The sequence below is a fragment of the Vidua chalybeata genome, chromosome 1 (assembly GCF_026979565.1).
Source record: "Vidua chalybeata isolate OUT-0048 chromosome 1, bVidCha1 merged haplotype, whole genome shotgun sequence".
Taxonomy (NCBI): Eukaryota; Metazoa; Chordata; class Aves; order Passeriformes; family Viduidae; genus Vidua; species Vidua chalybeata.
Window position 1 is genome coordinate 51,859,689 of NC_071530.1, and position 18,240 is coordinate 51,877,928.

At 41.6% G+C, this 18,240-nt stretch overlaps 1 protein-coding gene across 3 annotated transcripts in view; it reads left to right on the forward strand.

The window, feature by feature from the left end:
* Positions 1 to 18,240, forward strand: part of EGFR (epidermal growth factor receptor) — a 158,934-nt gene that overhangs the window by 118,862 nt on the left and 21,832 nt on the right. For all 3 annotated transcript variants that reach the window (XM_053943409.1, XM_053944167.1, XM_053944978.1), the window contains exons 10-19: positions 24 to 97; positions 1,280 to 1,370; positions 2,105 to 2,304; positions 3,341 to 3,473; positions 4,826 to 4,925; positions 6,824 to 6,981; positions 12,405 to 12,440; positions 14,373 to 14,514; positions 16,332 to 16,454; positions 17,666 to 17,764. In XM_053943409.1, coding sequence (XP_053799384.1) covers positions 24 to 97; positions 1,280 to 1,370; positions 2,105 to 2,304; positions 3,341 to 3,473; positions 4,826 to 4,925; positions 6,824 to 6,981; positions 12,405 to 12,440; positions 14,373 to 14,514; positions 16,332 to 16,454; positions 17,666 to 17,764 — 1,156 coding nt within the window. The remainder of the gene's footprint in view (positions 1 to 23; positions 98 to 1,279; positions 1,371 to 2,104; positions 2,305 to 3,340; positions 3,474 to 4,825; positions 4,926 to 6,823; positions 6,982 to 12,404; positions 12,441 to 14,372; positions 14,515 to 16,331; positions 16,455 to 17,665; positions 17,765 to 18,240) is intronic.

The following is an 18,240-nucleotide window of genomic DNA, read 5'->3' on the forward strand; positions in this document are numbered from 1 at the left end:
CACAATTTCTCTGTTTGTTTCAGTGATGCCTTCACGAAGACCCTACCTTTGGATCCCAAGAAATTGGATGTCTTCAAAACAGTCAAGGAAATATCAGGTTAGCAATGAATTTAAGCTGAGGGTTTTTTTACTGCACAAAACACAAATGGGGAGGAGGGAAATTTTTTAAGCACATGAAGAGAAGTGCATGCAAAGTGTTTCTTGTCCGTGAGCTAGCAAGGGTCACTCTTAACCAAGGTGGTCAGCAGCACATTGCCAGCATTACGCCCACATAACACATACTGGTCTTCCATCCAAGGTGTGTGGTTTGGCCAGAACATCCCTTCTGCTGAACTGTCAGCCCTAGAGAAGAGTAAAAAGCAGTGGAGATCCTCAGCCACCCAAGAAGCATGTGGTGATGCAGAGGCGTGCCACTCCAGCTAAAAAAAGCCAAGTGTGTTTCTATTTGTGGAAAACCTTTCAGCAGCTCCTTAGGGAAGCGTGCTCAGTGGCTTGTGTCATCCTTATGGAGACACCCTCTCCAGCCTGATGAGCTCTTCCTTGGGGTGAATGAGTCTCCATGAGCACAAAGCAGCCAGTGAAGAACTCAGCCACCATCTCGCACCAAGTATCAATTAAAAGTAATTGTGTTCAGCCCATTATGAAATGAATGTAACATCGGGGCTGGGTCTACAGACATGACTCCTGTTCTCCTCTTCTTTCTCTCTCACCTCTGTGGTTCCCTTCAGGGTAGCAATGACTAACTGCAGAGCTTCATACAGCAGCCTGCAATTTTCCAAATTCTCCCCTTCCTCCCAAACACCTCAGCTGAGTAGGGAATTCTGCTTGCCTCAGAAAATCCACTACAAGTAGCTATTCTGCTCTGTTCCTGCTTTTCAGTTTTCCTCTTCCCTGGGGTTGGCTGAAAAACAGGATGGAGTGCTGCCTTTCTCCTACAGATCCAGAGTCTGCAGCCTCTCAGCCAGGGTATCTACTGGCAAGAGCCATCATTACTGGTGACTTGGTGTGGCAGGATGTGCAGCTCACCGACATGCTCTGTTGTGCTCCTAAGCCCTCAAGGTGGGCTGAGAAGTAAACTGTTTATAAAACAGGGTTTAAAAATATCTCCTTGCTCCCTAAAATGTCATGTTAGACTTTGAGATCCTTCAGATAAGCATAGGGAAAGTACAAGTGCCTTCTCCTAGTGCAGGATTTGTTACAGGAGAAGGTTCTGCTGCCAGTACTAACGGTGAGTTTATTTCCATGATGATTATTTTTTAATATTCTTTTCCTCTTGCAGGATTTTTGTTGATTCAAGCCTGGCCTGAGAATGCTACTGATCTCTATGCTTTCGAAAATCTGGAGATTATACGAGGCAGAACAAAGCAACAGTAAGTAAATCATGTGCCACAGCCACTCTGAGAAACCCCGTTTTGAGCTGCTCTTGTCTGAGCACACCAAGGTTGCAAGCAGTGTGAGACTCAGGTGTCCCAAAACTGATGCAAAATGGGGCAAACCCTGCAAGGAGTAGAGCACCATCTCTGTAGCATAGATAATGTGCCCTGGGAGTAAAAACCCTCAGCTCTGTGCCATGTATTGAGGGCTGCCCTGAGCCTGCTTTCAGGACCAGGATTTCCTCCACCATCCTGGAAGCACAAGCAGGACAGAAAGTGCTCTTTACAGTCTGGGGTAAGTCATAATGTGGTCAGAAGCACTGTGGGATTTGAGGTAGCTGGGCAGTCATGGATGGAGGCTGCCAAGAGGTGCATACATCAGCAATGTTCCAAGTGCCCTCCTAAGCTTGCCCCAGGTGGACAAGCACAAAATAATAGCTGCTTTACCTACAACCATTGTTCCACATAATTTGCTTGTCAGAACATGTGTGTCCTGACAGTTTTAGCTTAAAAAACCCTTGCAAAATCTGATGTGAGTATTGCAGTTGTTACATAATAGGCATGGCATGTACATGGCATTAAGTTTAGAAGGCTGAGCAGAACCTTGCTTGAAGAAAATGCAGTTCACAGCAGGATGCATTTGACAACTAAGATAAAAACATGCTGAGTAAATCCTGCTTACTAATTACCTTTCTTGCATGTTTTTTTCTATTTGTCCATCTCCATTTTAGTGGCCAGTATTCCCTTGCCGTTGTTAACTTGAAAATACAGTCCCTAGGGCTGCGCTCCCTCAAGGAAATAAGTGATGGAGATGTTGCCATTATGAGGAACAAGAACCTCTGCTATGCTGATACCATGGACTGGCAGAGCCTGTTTGCAACTGAGAGCCAGAAAACAAAGATTTTACAGAATAGAGATAAAAATGAGTGTGGTAAGTGAGTGCTGCGTTCCTGTTCACCATCAACGCTTGTGCTGAAATTCAAGAGTAAGCTTGCATTTTCATGATTCAAGCAAGGCTTTTTTTTCCATGTTCCTCTGGCTACAACATTCATTAGTGATACTGCTTTAATGAAAGTGGTGAGGGAAGAGTGGGATTTTTTTTTCCTACCAAAATGTGGAATTTGTGGTGTCCAGCAAATCAGGAGCTTCTTCGCTACTATTAACATAGTGAAGCCACACAAAGGACACAAAAGCTAACTCCTAAACCTGGCCTTTTTTAACAAGGTTGAAGCTGTTGTTCAGCCATTCTGCTGTTGACTGCAGTGATCCCTGGGCCAAAATCAAATTATTTCTTTTTGCAGAATATGAATTTGTTGTATTTTAGAAATTTGTCATAGAAATACAGAATGGTTTGGGTGAGAAGGGACCTTTAAAGGTCATGTAGGCTAGCCTCCCCTGCTGTGGGCAGCAATGTCTTTCACTAGACCAGGTTGATCAGGGCCCCATCCAATCTGCCCTGAACTTTGAGAGATTAGGCATTCACCAATTCCCTATGCAACTCATGCCAGTGTCTCACTACCCATTGTAAATATGTCTTCATTGTAGCCATAAATCTATCTACTCTTCTCTTTCTGTTTAAAAGCATTTCCCCATGTCCTGTCACTACATGCCTTGTTAAAAAGTTGTTATAAGTGTCCATCAAGTACAAAAAAGCCCCAATAATGTTTCTCCAGAGCTGTCTCCTCCCCAGGGTGGACAACCCCAGCCTGACTTAACTTTATCATACATATGTTAAGCTGTTACAGAGGAGATCATTCTTATTTTGAATGGCCAGATGTCACTCAATTTCAGACCTTGGGATTTAAAGAAGCATGATTACTCCTCTTCCACTCTACCAGAACCAGAACCATTCATATCTGTTTTGGAACAGGCTGGGGAAACCAGTTGGTCAGATGGAGTGAGAACAGAGTTTGAGCCCTCTCTTGCTTTGACATTCATGTCTTTTCTTGTCCCTCTTTCTCTCTCAGCTGCTGCCAAGCATGTTTGTGACCCCCTGTGCTCAGACATAGGCTGCTGGGGCCCAGGACCCTTCCACTGCTTCTCCTGCAGGTTTTTTGATCGTCAGAAGGAATGTGTGAAGCAGTGCAACATTCTGCAAGGGTAAGGTGTCTCAGGGGTGCTTTAGGTTTTGGTGATGGTATGGGGGCTTTGGTTTTTAAAATGTGTTGTAGCTAGAAGAAAGCAAGAAGCTGTGTCTCTGGTTACATGGGATCAGCCCAACTTGCAGAGATGTGGTGTGAACGCAGTACCTAGCTAAGGTACCTCTCCTTCCCCATTCAGCATGCCTTAGGAGTTTGCTCCTGACATGGTGACTGCTAAGAAAACATCCCCTTAAGACCACAAGGAGACTATCTGGAGGACCAAGGAGACCTTGGGCTTCCTTCCCATAAGAAAGAAAGGAGCTTAAAGCCCAATCTGTGACTGTCATGTCAAGTACAATGGGTGAGAGCCAGAGCCATTTCGAGTCTCTGGGAGCTCAGTCATTCCCAGAGTCAGGGCTTCACTGCTTGGTAGACTTCCTTCCTCCTATATTTGCTCAGATGAGCAGCTCACCCTTGCAGTTTGAAAAGTTGCAGTCGAGGGAGAATGAACTTTCATTCAAAAATGACTGAGAGCAGCAATTTCAGACAAAATTCTTGTCTCAGCCTCACTCAGGACATGGAAAAAATATTGCTGCCTTGTGTGTCAATTCAACAGGTGATGTAGGTGGAAAAGGCATGTCTAACACCAAAATTACGAAGTCTGACTTAGCTCCTGAGTATTAAGCAAGTACTTGTCAGGGTGCTAATGCCTCTGATGTTTGTGTTTCTCTAGTGGCTTGCAGTTTAGCAGCTGTCTTTTTTTTTTAAAGCTCTAGCAGCTATTATAACCTGAAGGGGAGATCAGGGCATTATTTTGTGTCAAATGATGGGTAGATTTAGTTTAATTAATAACACTATTACTTGAAGTGGAACAGCTCTATTGCTATTAAAACCATCTGTTCCCAACTTTCATATTTTAATGATTCATTGTGTGTTGTAGAAAGGACATTAATTTAATTATCAGTGCCTTGCTGTTTAACTTTCCTAATTATTATTTGTAGCCTTGGAATCACTTGAACTGTTTTTGCTGATCTCTTTGCATCACTACCATTTAAAAGCCTCTAGAAATGGTTGTGAGTATTCTGTGACATTAGCTTAAAAGGGAAAGTAAACTAACTTGTAGTGTACAATCTGGAGTGTCATGTGTTTCACTGTCAACCAAATTTCCCTTACTCTTATGTACTCCTGTTTGTACTGAGCAAGTGCTACTGGTGTAGCCAAGAGGGTCCCTCCTCCTGTCTCAGTGCCATCATCATATTAATCAAATATGGAAAAGTCTGGAAAAGGAGAGAAGACCACAATTTTTCGCTTGCTATTATATCTGAGGTTTAATTATTTCTTTTTTTTTTTGTTGTTGTTGTTGTCTTCCAGGGAGCCAAGAGAGTTCGAAAAGGACTCCAAATGCCTCCCCTGCCACCCTGAGTGCCTGGTGCAAAACTCCACCATGTACAATGCAACCTGCACTGGACCTGTAAGAGCAGATTCATCTTAGCAAACCTGAGCCTCAGATCACGTATCAATATGTATTTCCCATGTTCAGATAATCCTGAGGTCTCATTTTAACCCTATTTGAGGTGAAGCAGAGAATGGGGGTGTTTAGAAGTCAAGATCATGGGGCAAGGGAGAAGGATAGGAAACCTCAGGGTGTTAGTTTTATTTTCTGACATGTAATCCACAGTCACAGACATTGTAGAGTCTTTAATATTTTTTTAAATATTAAATTTTGTATTAAAAAAAAAAATACTTACTTTGGCAAATATGGCAAAAATTTGAGTAACATATAACCACTCAACTTCCAAGTTAGTATGAACACATTAGATCAAACTCAGATCTTAATTGCAAAAGTCCAATTCTGTTGGATTTTTTTTTTTTTGAGATCAAATCTCTTGCTTCCATCACAGATCCACCTCTGTGTTATTTAACCCTGCTCTTTAAACACCTTTTGCCACCGCCTGCAGCCTCTGAGTGTTTGACCCTTGCTCATTGTTGTGGTTTAGGAATGGTACTCCCCAACTTAGCAGTCCCACTGAGACTCTCCAAACGACAAGCCACTCTGTCACTCCCTCCCCCACTTCCCCTGTGGCAGGCTGGAGAGGAGAATTGGGGGCATAAGAGGGGAAAATCGTGGGTTGAGATAAGAACAAGTTACTGGAAACAGCAATGAGATAGGAAAGGGAGTAGTAACAGCAACAACATTAGTAACAGTGTACAAGAAAGGTGAAGGATTCTCACATAATGGCTCAGAACCAGCATTACCCCACTGTTCCCTCTACCATGCTTGCTCAACCAGAAGGAACCCCTTCTCCCCAGAAGAAACTCCTTTCCCCTGCCTTTTGGGGAAGGAGGTTTACATGAGGAGGTATAGAATAACCTCCATGTCCTAGCCATGCCCCTCCTGGCTACTGCAAAAATTAACCCTGTCCTGTCAAGAACGAGGGCGCCCATCATCAGTTTGAAGAGTCGCTGCTCAGTAATGTGAAGCATTTCCATCCTCCCTCCTAGCACCATGGCTTCAAGGATGTTATTTACATTATAAACTCCTTCAGGCAGTGACCCCCTGTTCCATATTTGCCTAACATCTAGTAATCAGTCTATTATAGTGGCCCTTAGACATTACAGTGATTAAAATAATCTTCCTATAGCGTGTCTTACTTTTGTCCCACTGCAACCAGCACTGTCAATCTGGTCTGTTTTTTCTCCACAGTAGAATTTGACCCACAATTGCTGGTTCCCCTGCTTTAAAATATTTAGGTCATTCATGATGCTGTTACAGTCTTAATAAAAACACTTCTGCCAAAAATAGCCAAAGGCAATGCCTTTAAATACAAACTAAGTGCTTTCCGAAGTGGGAAGAAAAATGCATGGACTCTTTGGGTTGCTTTCATCATCCTGTGCTTCTTCCTAATAGAGGAAAGAAGCTGTCCTGAGAAACCAGAAAAATAATAATTTTATTCAAGTATTTCAGGGAGGTATCAGGAGGTCTATATCCACTATTTTAAATCATGTGACAGTAGATTGCACCAGGTAGCAACCAAGCTGTCTGCTTTTCAGCTAACCCCTTATCAAGGCGTCATTAAATTATTTCCCATTTAAAATTCAAAACGTAAGTTTTCCAACCAGACAGAAGGCAGAGGAGAAAAAGAAGCAACATTGTAATGCAGGAAAATATTACCTTTAAGCAGCAAGAGATGTCTTTTGTATGGTCCATCCTGCAAGAGCAATTGCTTGCAAGAATATCAGGTAGCAAGGTAATAAAAGCAGACAATGCTGAAAACTTCCATCAGTAAAAGGCATTTAGATATATCTTCTGAATTTCCTCCTGAATAGTCTGATGTAAGGGCATTATAAACAAGTTGTTTCTCTCTGCAGGGCCCTGACAATTGCATGAAGTGTGCCCATTTTATAGATGGTCCCCACTGTGTGAAATCCTGCCCAGCAGGGGTTCTGGGTGAGAATGACACCCTCGTCTGGAAATATGCTGATGGGAATAATGTTTGCCAGCTCTGCCATCCAAACTGCACCCGGGGGTGAGTAAAACCTGAGACTGAATGGTGACAGGGAAGAAAAGAAACAGAGAAACAGCTTGTCTTGAGCTCTTTCTCCCCTGACAGTCCCATGTCAAACCACTGAGAAGAACTAGCAGGGAGCAAGAGAGGTCAGGAGGGCATAGTTAATGTAAGCAGAGTGTAGCAAACTTTGTAAGTAGGAAAAGGTCAGTGGTACTTTGTCTTTATGCAGAAGGAAAGAAAGAAAGTAGTTTAAGGGATTTGAAACAGGCTTGTTTGGTAACTTGAAAAAATTTTACAGGACTCACCCACCAGTGATGCACTCTTTTTTTCCCATTTGGCTGGTTGCTGTGTCCTCTGTTTTTGAGAGGAACATCAGTGACATCTGGTGGATGCTGGGTTCCCAGGGTCCATTTTTCTGTGCACCTTTTAACTTTCAGGAGGGAAATCCCAGTGGGGTAACACGGTGGTTTTCTTTTTTTCCTTCTTTCCATACACTAGCCCTTGGTCTGACTTTAAAGCCTTGTGAGCGTGGCTTTTTTAACAGGCATCACAGTAAATCTATTCTATATGAGCCATTTTTTCCTCATTTGTAACAAGGTGTGAATTGATCTCTTTAACCTACATCACAAGTAATGGTCTCCTCTCCTGATTTCCAACCTACAAAAGACATGGGATGCACAGGAAAAGGTTTTAGGGTTTGAGAGCTGGTTATTGGACTGTGATGCTTTCAGAGCAAAAAACCAGTCCACGTTTGGCGTATTTTCCTTCACAGGCCTCTGCTTTTTACCGTGCAAGTCTGTCTGATCCAAAATCTTTCTATAATATGCCTGTAATAAGTGTTGCAAGAGAGGAGTTGTAACATACTCAGACCAATCATCACATTGTCTATTAGCTAATCCAACTGCCAGTTTCCCACCTTCATGGGAAAAAGGAGATGAAGAGTAGAATCAGCTAGTAACAGCCCTTTCTAGTGCTCATAGTGAAATTCAGTGCAATAGATTTCAGACAGTAGTTATACCAGCCTGCTGGATTTGCCAGGATTTACAGCGATGCCCTCTGCTTCTTCTATAGTCACAGACAAGGCTTATCAGCGCTTCCCACTGCAAACCCAGGAATAAATTTTCTCAGTTGGAAAGGGGTCATAATAAGGTTGCTCTTTATTAATTACTTCAGTAGTCCCTACTGATATGAACTGGCCACAGTGGTCCAATATCCTCCTTCTCTCCTCCATGGCCACATGGAAATGCAGCTGGTTAGTGGAATAGTGTAATGAGTAACCACATCTGAACAAGGCTTTTTTTTTCACTGTGCAGCCTCAGTAGTGAGATCAAACACTAGACTCCACTGCAGATTTGGAGAACATAATTTGCCAGGCAGGGATGTAAAACAAGCCACACAGTGCAACTCTTAGTGCACAAGCAAGTTCCCCAAGCAGAATTGATTAGAGAAGTCAATTCCTGCCTTGCTTTAGCAGTGGATGGGGGAATCACAAGAGCCAGGCAGGAGATGAGGTTACAGTAAGGCGACTTTTTTAAAATGAGGGTTACCCAACATATGGCTCAGTGTATTTGGCCCTGTGTTATTAAGGCAGAACACAAAAAGTAGTATCAATTTTATCTTTCACATGAAAGAGCTGGACTGAGTTTGCATCAGTTAGACTGTGAACATGCTCAATAGCCCAATTCAAATCGATGCCCAAATGTGGCAGATTAAATAGGCTGTATCCCTGAAGGGCTCAGGAGAGCTAGGAGGAGGTAGTGTTGCAATATTTGCTATACAGATGAGACATCTGTGGCCATGGATGAGTAGGGAGCCAGTGTCAGGGTTATAATATGGGAACATGCAATCAGGCACAGCATTGTCCCTTTGAAGGCAATCCATCAGCAATGCCATTTCTCTTCATGCCTTTCCCTCATTTTGCTGTGGGAATGGGAATGTTCAGCAGTGGGTGGAAAACATCTGTCTCACAAAGTTTTTGCATCCTTAGAAACAACAGTCTCAGCAATTCCTGCATGACAAGAAACAACAACTTCATTTCTGTCCCTGTCCAATTTCACGGCTAGAGCCCACAAAAACTTATCAGCATGATTAAGTGTGCTGACTTCAGTAGTCATGCAAGCAAGGATTCCCAGAATGTCTCTCTGTTTTCCTTATTTGAAGAAGCTTCAAGTAAAAGACTTCTCTTCCCAGATGAGTTTTGTCACAAATTTCATTTCTTCACTTTAGGTATGCGTACTGGTTGTACATTTCTTCTTTTGCAATGCCATGAAGAATCCCTTTGAATCTCATTTTCTTTGCTGAGTCCATTTTTCAGCCTTCATTAGGAAATAGAATGAAGGATGTTTTCTCCTGCTTAGCCCAAAAGACCCCTTCTCTCCCAGTTCTCCTGTATTTTCTTGGGGATTTTGTACACAAGCTTCCTTTTGCCCTGCCTCTAGGTACAGCTGAGAATTACATGCTATGATAAAGAAAGCAACATCTCAAAAGCCCTGGAACTACCCCATATGTTCATCAATTGAAGAAACTCACCATCTTAATTAATCTGGTCAATGTTGAAGGATTTGATTTTCCCTTGACAGTCTCACAGAGTACAGGAAACAGACATAGCCACTGAAGTGGATAATCAAGGAGGAGAAGAAGCCACCACTGTAGTCAATACCACTGGCTGGCACATCCTGCCTCCATCCACAGTTGCTATCAACACTCTGTGTCTCACCAGTCTTCATTTTAAATGCTAAGGGATTTTTGGAGGAGATCAGGAAGTGGCCAGGGGATCTGAGAGGGAAGGCTGCAGAAGCACAGCACAAATTTCATGCCTTTGTCACTCTTGGAAGGTTACTTAGAAAGAAAGGACACAGTCAAATTTTTGTAAAGTTTAAAAATATTAAAAATTATTTTCCATTTCTTTTATGATTGTAAAGTAACTTAGTCTGTTATAGTGTGAGTCGCCTCTGAAACACCATCAGTCATAACAACCTGGCTGTATTACATCAAATTAGGAACTATAGGTGGAGGAGAAAGTTGTTAAAATTTTGGTGGATTTAGAAAATAAATAGCTGTGTCTGCACCAGGACAATTAATATTTACACAGACGGGTAAAATGTGTAGTTCAGGATGAAGTAGTTTTCAGGAGCCGTACACAGAACTAATTTTCCAATAAGTAGAGAAATATATCAAAGACTACAACTGCTGTTATATTCATCTCATATATCCATAAGATCTTGAGTTACTTCATAACATAAGGTCACATTTGTCATTTTGGTTTCTGTAAGCAGAAGAAAAATTACTCAGGAGTGGAAAACATGATTGTTTAGATTCCATAAAATCTGGGTTACTTATGTAGGGTGTCATCATAAAATTCCACATTAAGAAAGATAGTTATATATAGTCCTGGAGGGATAATTCTTATGAGCTTTGTTTCTTCTCTGACTTGTGAAATCAGTCAAAAAACTAAGTGGGATTTGAAAAGCACAAGTTGATTTCTCTATTTCTTCCCAAACACCTTTTTAATTTATCCTGCAAGACTTGATATTGATGGATTTGTGTGGGAAAAGGAAGAGAACTGGTAAAAATCTACAGTTCTCCTGCCTCTACTTTGATGTGTAAGAGAAGAACTGGTCAGTCATTCCTCAGACTCTAGCTACAATCCCCTCACCCAGTTTTGTTTGCTGTTAGGAAGCACATAGAGAACTTGCCATCTTAAAGTGGCATGGCAAACCAGAATTTTGAGGAAGAGATACTTTGACGGACAGTAGTCATATTCTGAAATTAGGTCAGGTCTTCTAATTTCACATTTTTATCAAGAGCAGCTGCACACGTTTTGTTGCATTAGAAATTCATATCTGGGAGGTAGCCCATGACTGGATGAGGTCTGGAGTCCTAGATCAGTTTTCCATTGAGCACATGAAGAGAGAAGCCCAAGGCAAGATCTGCCTCCCATGATGATAAGGAAGCTGGTGGCTCTGCTCTGCACGTGCAGCCTCTCTGTGCTTAGTTACACAACTGAGCAAACAAAACAAGCTGTATGCTGGTAGGAAAGCTAACAAGGCTGAGGACTCAGAATCCAGGAATTGGTATGCACAGCACTTTCAGCATGTCCAGGACACCAGGATGCACATTCTTGCATGGGAGCCCAGTGAACTTACAAGACCTTCCAGATGCTGGGTCTTGGAGCACTGTGTTGGCCCAGAAACAGAACAAATACACAGGGCAAGATCTGAGTAATGAAAACAAACTAACTAATTAAAACCCAATAAAATGAGTAGTTGCTTTGCCTCTTCCTTCCCCAGACCCAGCCCAAGTTATAAGAGAAGATCTGCAACTCTACCTGGCATTTTGAAATTTTTTGGTTCCTCCTGTCAGTGAGAGGGATTCCAGAGCAGTTTTCCTGGCATGGGCTCACTCCTTACCCCCTACTTGACCTCCTCTGGAATTGTTTTGGCATGATCCATTTTCTTTAAGTCAGCGCAGGGAGCGGATACCACAAACTGGACTTTACTCCTTTCCTGTGCTCTGTTTTCTAGAGGTGATGTCACCCTCTCAGTAATGCTCTCCTTCCTCAGTAGACACCACAAAGACCACAATTCCCATGAAGAGCATACATCTTATAGCCCAGCAGCACTTGGGGAATGCACTGTGCCTCTCACACTCATTAGACAATCAACTGAATGCAGTCACTGTGTTTTCATCTGTGGTTTTTTTTTTTTTTTTTGGTTTTTTTTTTTTTTTTTTTTTGTTTTTTTTTTTGCACTGCGCTGCCAACATTTTAGCATTTTAAACTCAAATCAAGGGTGAATGACTTGCTAGTAGAGTTCCTGGCTCTCTGGATAACGATTGTACCTGTTTACATTACCAGTAAAATAAGACTTTGGATTCTAAAGGAAAAATACCATGGACACGTGCCAGCAAACTGTAACCTGAGACAGTGCTGTCAAGTCCCATTTTTTGATGGAAGTCCATGTATCTGCTACCCGAGTTTTCCATTGAAATAGAAAGTCTGGAAATTGAAATCTTTACCTTATCAGGAAACAAGGATTATGCAGGAGGGTCTGCAATGACACGTTTCCACATGTATTTCTGTCCATATAGGAGGAGGAGGCTACTTCTGTCCTCCACAGTCAGCCCTGGGCTCTACACAGAGATAGGGAATCCATGAATTTTGTCTATCTGTATCCTCCCCCACTTCTACCACATGCTAAAAAATTCTTTTAAAACATTCTTTAAAATAAGTATGCAGCATAGCTATTTCACTAGATAAAAGATTTTGGAGCAAGGTTGTTGACTGATATTTAATGGAGTGTATGACTATTATAAATTCCTGTGTTAACACTTGGACTGCTCTGAAACACAAACTTTCAAATCAGTAGCACTCTTCTTAGTTGGAATTACAGAAGTATGTAGGCCAGAGCTCCTATGTTTGTAACGTTCATTTGTTTTTACAGGTGCAAAGGGCCAGGTCTTGAAGGCTGTCCAAATGGGTGAGTATTTCATCTGCTACAATTAATGACAGAGCTGGAGAGAATGTGTGTGTGTGTATGTGTGTGTGTGTGTGCGTGTGTTTACATTTCCACACTGGACACTGCAAGGCTGGGACTAAAGTCTTCAGCTGTTTACAGGGAAGTGACAGATTAGAGCAGGCTCAGAGCTATAAAAATGGTTTAAAGAACTGAGAAATATTGCTACTGGCATAATTCTTCAAAATCGTGTTCTGCCTATAATTTTTGTCAAGGTGACACCAGGGATCTATTACTGAAGAATAAAAGGAGGGGATGGAAAAAGGAAGGATTAAGGGCAGAGAGAAATATGTTTAGGACTGATATAGTTACTTGTGTTACAGGAGACTCAGAGATCCAGAGGGTCTTTTCCAGCCCTGTGATCTGTAAATCTCCAAATACTGTGTGTGCCCAGTGGGAGTCTCATTTGTCACACTCAGACTAGATCTTATATCACACTGTTTGGCTTCATGATGTGCTCGAGGTCATGCAATAAACAAACAGTCTTCTCTGACTGAGAGAGAGGGATTTAGTTTCTGGCCACAAAGTCATGCTATGGCAAGATAAATTCAGTCTATAAGTATTGTTAAAAAGTGACTGCATTTAATAGTAATCCCTGGGGCAACTTAGAAAAATGCTGGGAAGAATCTCTAAGTACAGACCAAAAAACAACCTTGGAAAACAGGTTTTTCTTCTCAACTTAAATTTGCAATTACCCAGGCTCTAATAAAGAGGCAGCAATCTGTGTGTACAGTGGGAATGGTACACAATACCTGGTCTCAGATGTTTGTACTTGTAAGGAAGACAGATGATCTGATGTTCACTGTGACCCTTACAGCATGCCCCCCTCCATAATGTACATTCCCACTGTACACATTCAGCTGCACTGCTGGTATCACAACTGTGTATGCCTTTCTGAGAGGCCTTCTCTCCACATGCTTCATGTCTCTGATCACACATGGGCTGCCCACAGCTGGCACACATAGGCATCACAAATCTGATGCTCATGTGCTTGGCGGGTTTGTTGGAGGGAGGAGAAATCCCCTCACTTTAGCTATGAGGATCAGTTCCAGTTGTGAGTTTGAGGGAAGAATGAAGACTTGTAGTTTATGCCCAGATGGAAATTAAGCACCACTTTTGTGAGTTTGCAGGCCCCACGTCGGGCAACTCCCTGAGGGCTCCCCTGGCAGGGTGAAACCTCCTTGAAGCAGTTCTTTGTTAGGAAAACCAGACACACGGGATTTTTTTGGTCTTCAAGTTCTTGTTTTATTGTTATCTTATCAAGACTTCAGCACGCTGTCTGCACTCAGACCTTACATGCGTGAAAACAGCACAAAAATGGCTAACAAACTCGCGCCACAAGGTCTTTTTAAGTCTAATCTAAAACTAAACTACCCAGTTAAAGAGTGACACCTAGATTATTTCCCTTTCTAACCCAATAACTGACTGCGATTTTTCTGCCCAATTACAAGATACCACCCAAACCCAAGAAGAAGAAGGAAGAAGAAAAAAGAAAGGAACTCAAGACAACACCCTGCATCCTCCATATTGCATCTATCTACAATATGCTAAAAATTCTAAAACCTAAATTTCTCACCCATGTGACATACTAAACTACTCTCTACAATCCCTACAATCTATTTCACACTTTTGTGGTCTCTCTTGTGCAGGGATATCTCTTTTCTGCAGGGATATTTCCCCTGCCCTGGGTTCCCACACACTTTGAACAGATTACTGGATGAGGGAATTTAAAAATACAGGTGCCCAAGAAATCTGAAATGTCAAATAGGCTTATGTGGGCATCCAGAGTCTGTGTTTGGTCAAAACATAAGGCTTCCTGCAACCTCTGTAGGGCTTCTTTAAAATCTTAACACCTAAGAACCTTCTTCTCTTTCTGCATCCCCTCCTGTGTTACAGCTCCAAGATCCCCTCTATCGCAGCCGGTGTTGTCGGAGGGCTCCTGTGCCTGGTGGTGGTGGGCCTGGGCATCGGCCTGTACCTGCGGAGACGCCACATCGTCAGAAAGCGCACCCTGCGCCGCCTGCTGCAGGAGAGGGAGGTGAGCACTGCCAGCACCCCTGCTTCATCTGGGCCAGTGGGTGTCCTCCTCCTTGTGCCAGAGGATTGAAGCACCCTGCATCTGTATCCTGCATCCTTGTAACTCAGCAATCCCTTGGGATGAGAAACGAGGCGGTTGCCAAGCTACTCAGGAAAGGAGACGCATGCACCTAACACCTTCTCAATCTCAAATCTGATCCCTCTGCATGTAATTTACAGAGTATTTAAGGGACTTGGATGTCTCAATCCCAAGGAAAGTCATTGAGATTGTCTACTAAGGAAAAACGACACCTTCAGGTTGAGGTGCAATGTGTTTGCTGATCCTTAGTACCTTCCTGTGTAGACCTTCAGCCTCAAATCGTGCGTCCCTCCAGACAAGCTTTGAGGCTCCTGTGGCAGCTTGGGGTGCTTTTGAAAATTTTACCCACTTGATCAGGTGCATGCCTGATCCTATGGAAAAACAGGAGAGGAGGGAAAGGAGTTGAGGAAGTATTTATGTTTTGTCTTTGGTTTGTTTTTAGCACAAAAAGCCCACAAAGCCATCAAAGTGAATGGTTCACCCTGTTGGGCATGAACAAGGTTTCTGTGCTGCTTTTTGTTTTTTGCATGGCTTTGTGTGCATTACAGCATCACCCTCTGGATACCTCATATACAGCAAAATTCCTAATCCTGGGTGGAAACTGCTCCTGTGTGGTTAGCCCCCTTCTCTTTCTAGTCTGGTTCTAGTAAATTAGCCAAATGTTTTTAACATTCTGCTAAAATCCCAATTGCAGCTTCTTTCTGTACTTGCCAGCTTTGCAAAGTCAGCTGCTAATATCCTTAAAAAAAGAAAAAGAAAAAGAAAAAGAAAAAGAAAAAGAAAAAGAAAAAGAAAAATAAAAAGAAAAAGAAAAAGAAAAAGAAAAAGAAAAAGAGAAAAGCTAGCTTGTTTTTCGTTGCACTATGAAACTATACTTTACATACTGCTGTATTCTGCAGTTGTGATAGTAGAGTTCGGTTTGTGCTCAGCTCATATTGTGCCCTCTGGACTCCTCAAAATGAGGATATTTCATCACAGCAGAGAGGCTGCTGGTCCTCTAAAAACAGATTGAATCTAGCTAAATATGGTTTTATTCAAAGAAAAAGCAAAAGGAAAAACACTAAGGAAAAAGCTGACTTATGCATCATAAAAGCATTAAATATCTTTGGAGGGCACTACTGCTGTTTGCAATAAGGCTGAGATAAAATTTTGAAATAAATCAATAGGCAATTCAACATCTTTTTTTTGAGGAAAGAATCACTGTCAGAGTTTCAATTGCTGCTTGTACACCGCATGATCTGAGGGAACCACTGGTACCATGGGAATTTTATCCAGTTAAACAAGAGCAGACACGAAAGGTTGCAGGTGATTCTTGCCCATTATTTTAAACATTTTAATAATTTATTCACAAGTTCAAAACAAAAATAATCTCCTTTAGCATCTGTGGTAATTACCTTATTTTTCATGCCATGTGTTTCAAGGCTTTGAAGTCATAGCCTCCATTTGAGAAGAGGTATTCCTTCATTCTCCTTCAAAATGGCAGTTGCCATTCTGTGCTTGGTTTTTGGAGCAGAAATCACCACTTTGAACAGATTACTGGATGAGGGACCTAAAAATACAGGTGCAGGTATTTATTGGAGCAGGTATTTATTCCTGCAAGTCAGAGCAGAGCTATCCTCCTAAAAACTTCACAGGGAATCAAATGTTGATTATTTTAAAGGAAGGATTTATTTGCTTCCCCAAAGTGCTCAACCTTCCAAACTGTGTAACCATCTAACATTATCTTCTCTCTGCACCAGCTTGTTGAACCACTGACACCCAGTGGGGAGGCACCAAACCAGGCTCATCTGAGAATTTTAAAGGAAACAGAATTTAAAAAGGTCAAAGTTTTAGGCTCTGGAGCTTTTGGCACTGTTTATAAGGTAAGGTCATAGTTTTTCTATTCCCCTTTTCTTCCTGCTTCCTCCAGCAGAAGCCACCCAAACAAAGCAAGGACTCGGAGCTTCGATCATTGTGTAGATTTTTTTAAAACTAGATTTTATAGCATGTATCTATCTATTGAAGGGTAGAGAGATTACCCAGTTGTCATTAGTTTTGTTAGAAATTGGCTAACAGGAGAAGGCTTACATAAAATGCTGCCAAAGTCATACTGCTGAACCTGGAGAACAAAGATCCTGACTTAAAAACTACCACAGTCAAATACACGCCACTGTAAATATTAAGAAGAAAAATAAATGCAAAGCCATTTTTCTGTATAATCTGGGATCTTCTTTTGATAATTTTCAATCATTCTTTCATTAGAACTGATTCAGATGTGTAAAAGTGTCTAAGTGTCTGCACACCTTCAGTTGTGTAGGTTCACAAGTTATTTTTTCTCTTGGTATTTGTTTATCCTCTGTGCTTCTTCATCAAGTTCCACTTTTCTGTGCTCTTCCTTTTATTCAGGATATGTGTTTCAGGCTTTTCCATTAACGGTATATTCCTATATTTCTTTTTAAAACTCTATATTCTGAATCAGGCTTCCAGCTATGATTGGGAAATTCAGGGGCACAACAAGATGTGCACCTGCACTGCTGGGGATTTCAGCAGCATATCCTCACAGTGCCATACTGCTGACCTGCCACCTAAATGGCCTCCTGACACTTTAGATATAGAGCACTGCACCAGTGGGGCATAGATTTCCCTACCACTGCATGTGTATGACCAGATTATTTGTACAGTATAGATGCCATCTAGTTTTAATGAGAAAATGCTAATTATTTTCGTCCCATGATTTATAAATTGGAAGTGGCAAGGTTTTGCACATGCAGTTGCTGTGATGCTCTAATTAGTTAGATTTCCATCCACGAAAAGTTGCTCTTTATGCATCTCTTGGGCTATTTACACAGGCATAGTAATGAACATGTTTTTTCAAAAAGTATGGTAGAGGTGACTGAAAAAGAAGTACCACCCCATTAACAGGTATTTGGTAATACCCACAAGACACATTTGTTGCATATTTTTGTTGTCTGCCATGTATTTCCATTGCTCAGAATATTTAAGCCTACTCAGAGGATGTAAAATATATATGTAACTGTAAGAATTAACATGTTAGGTATGAGACTGAATAACTCTTTGTACGTCTATTTGGTAGGGACTTTGGATCCCAGAAGGAGAGAAGGTAAAAATTCCTGTTGCTATTAAAGAGTTGAGAGAGGCTACATCACCAAAAGCCAACAAGGAAATACTTGATGTGAGTTTTCATGTTTATTTTCTCAAGTTGCCAGTGTCTGTGGATTTTCTTCTCTAACAACTAGACGGGTTTCAGGAATTTGTGTGGGAAGAAATATTTTGCATCCTAAACTCAATTGTCCATCTAGAATTTCTGCACTTTGCCACGCAGTCTGTGAAGTGCTTTAGTGTCTCTCATGACCTAATCGAAATACAGATTTTATACTTGTGGGGTAGTACCTAAGAAGTAGTTAGGACGATACATTTACAACTAATTCTTTTTTTTTATTCTGATATTTCAGGCCTTAAGCTGTAGCTCTCATTGTCATTATGGTGGTACAGCTAAGCCAAATAACAGCAGACCTAATGATTTATGAATCCTGTGGATTGTCATAAACTAGTTGCTTGATTAAATAGAATTATATTAACTATAAATCCAAAATAAAATTTAAAAATTCCAGCTGTCTGATTTCTCTGCCATAGAATGCAAGAAATTAT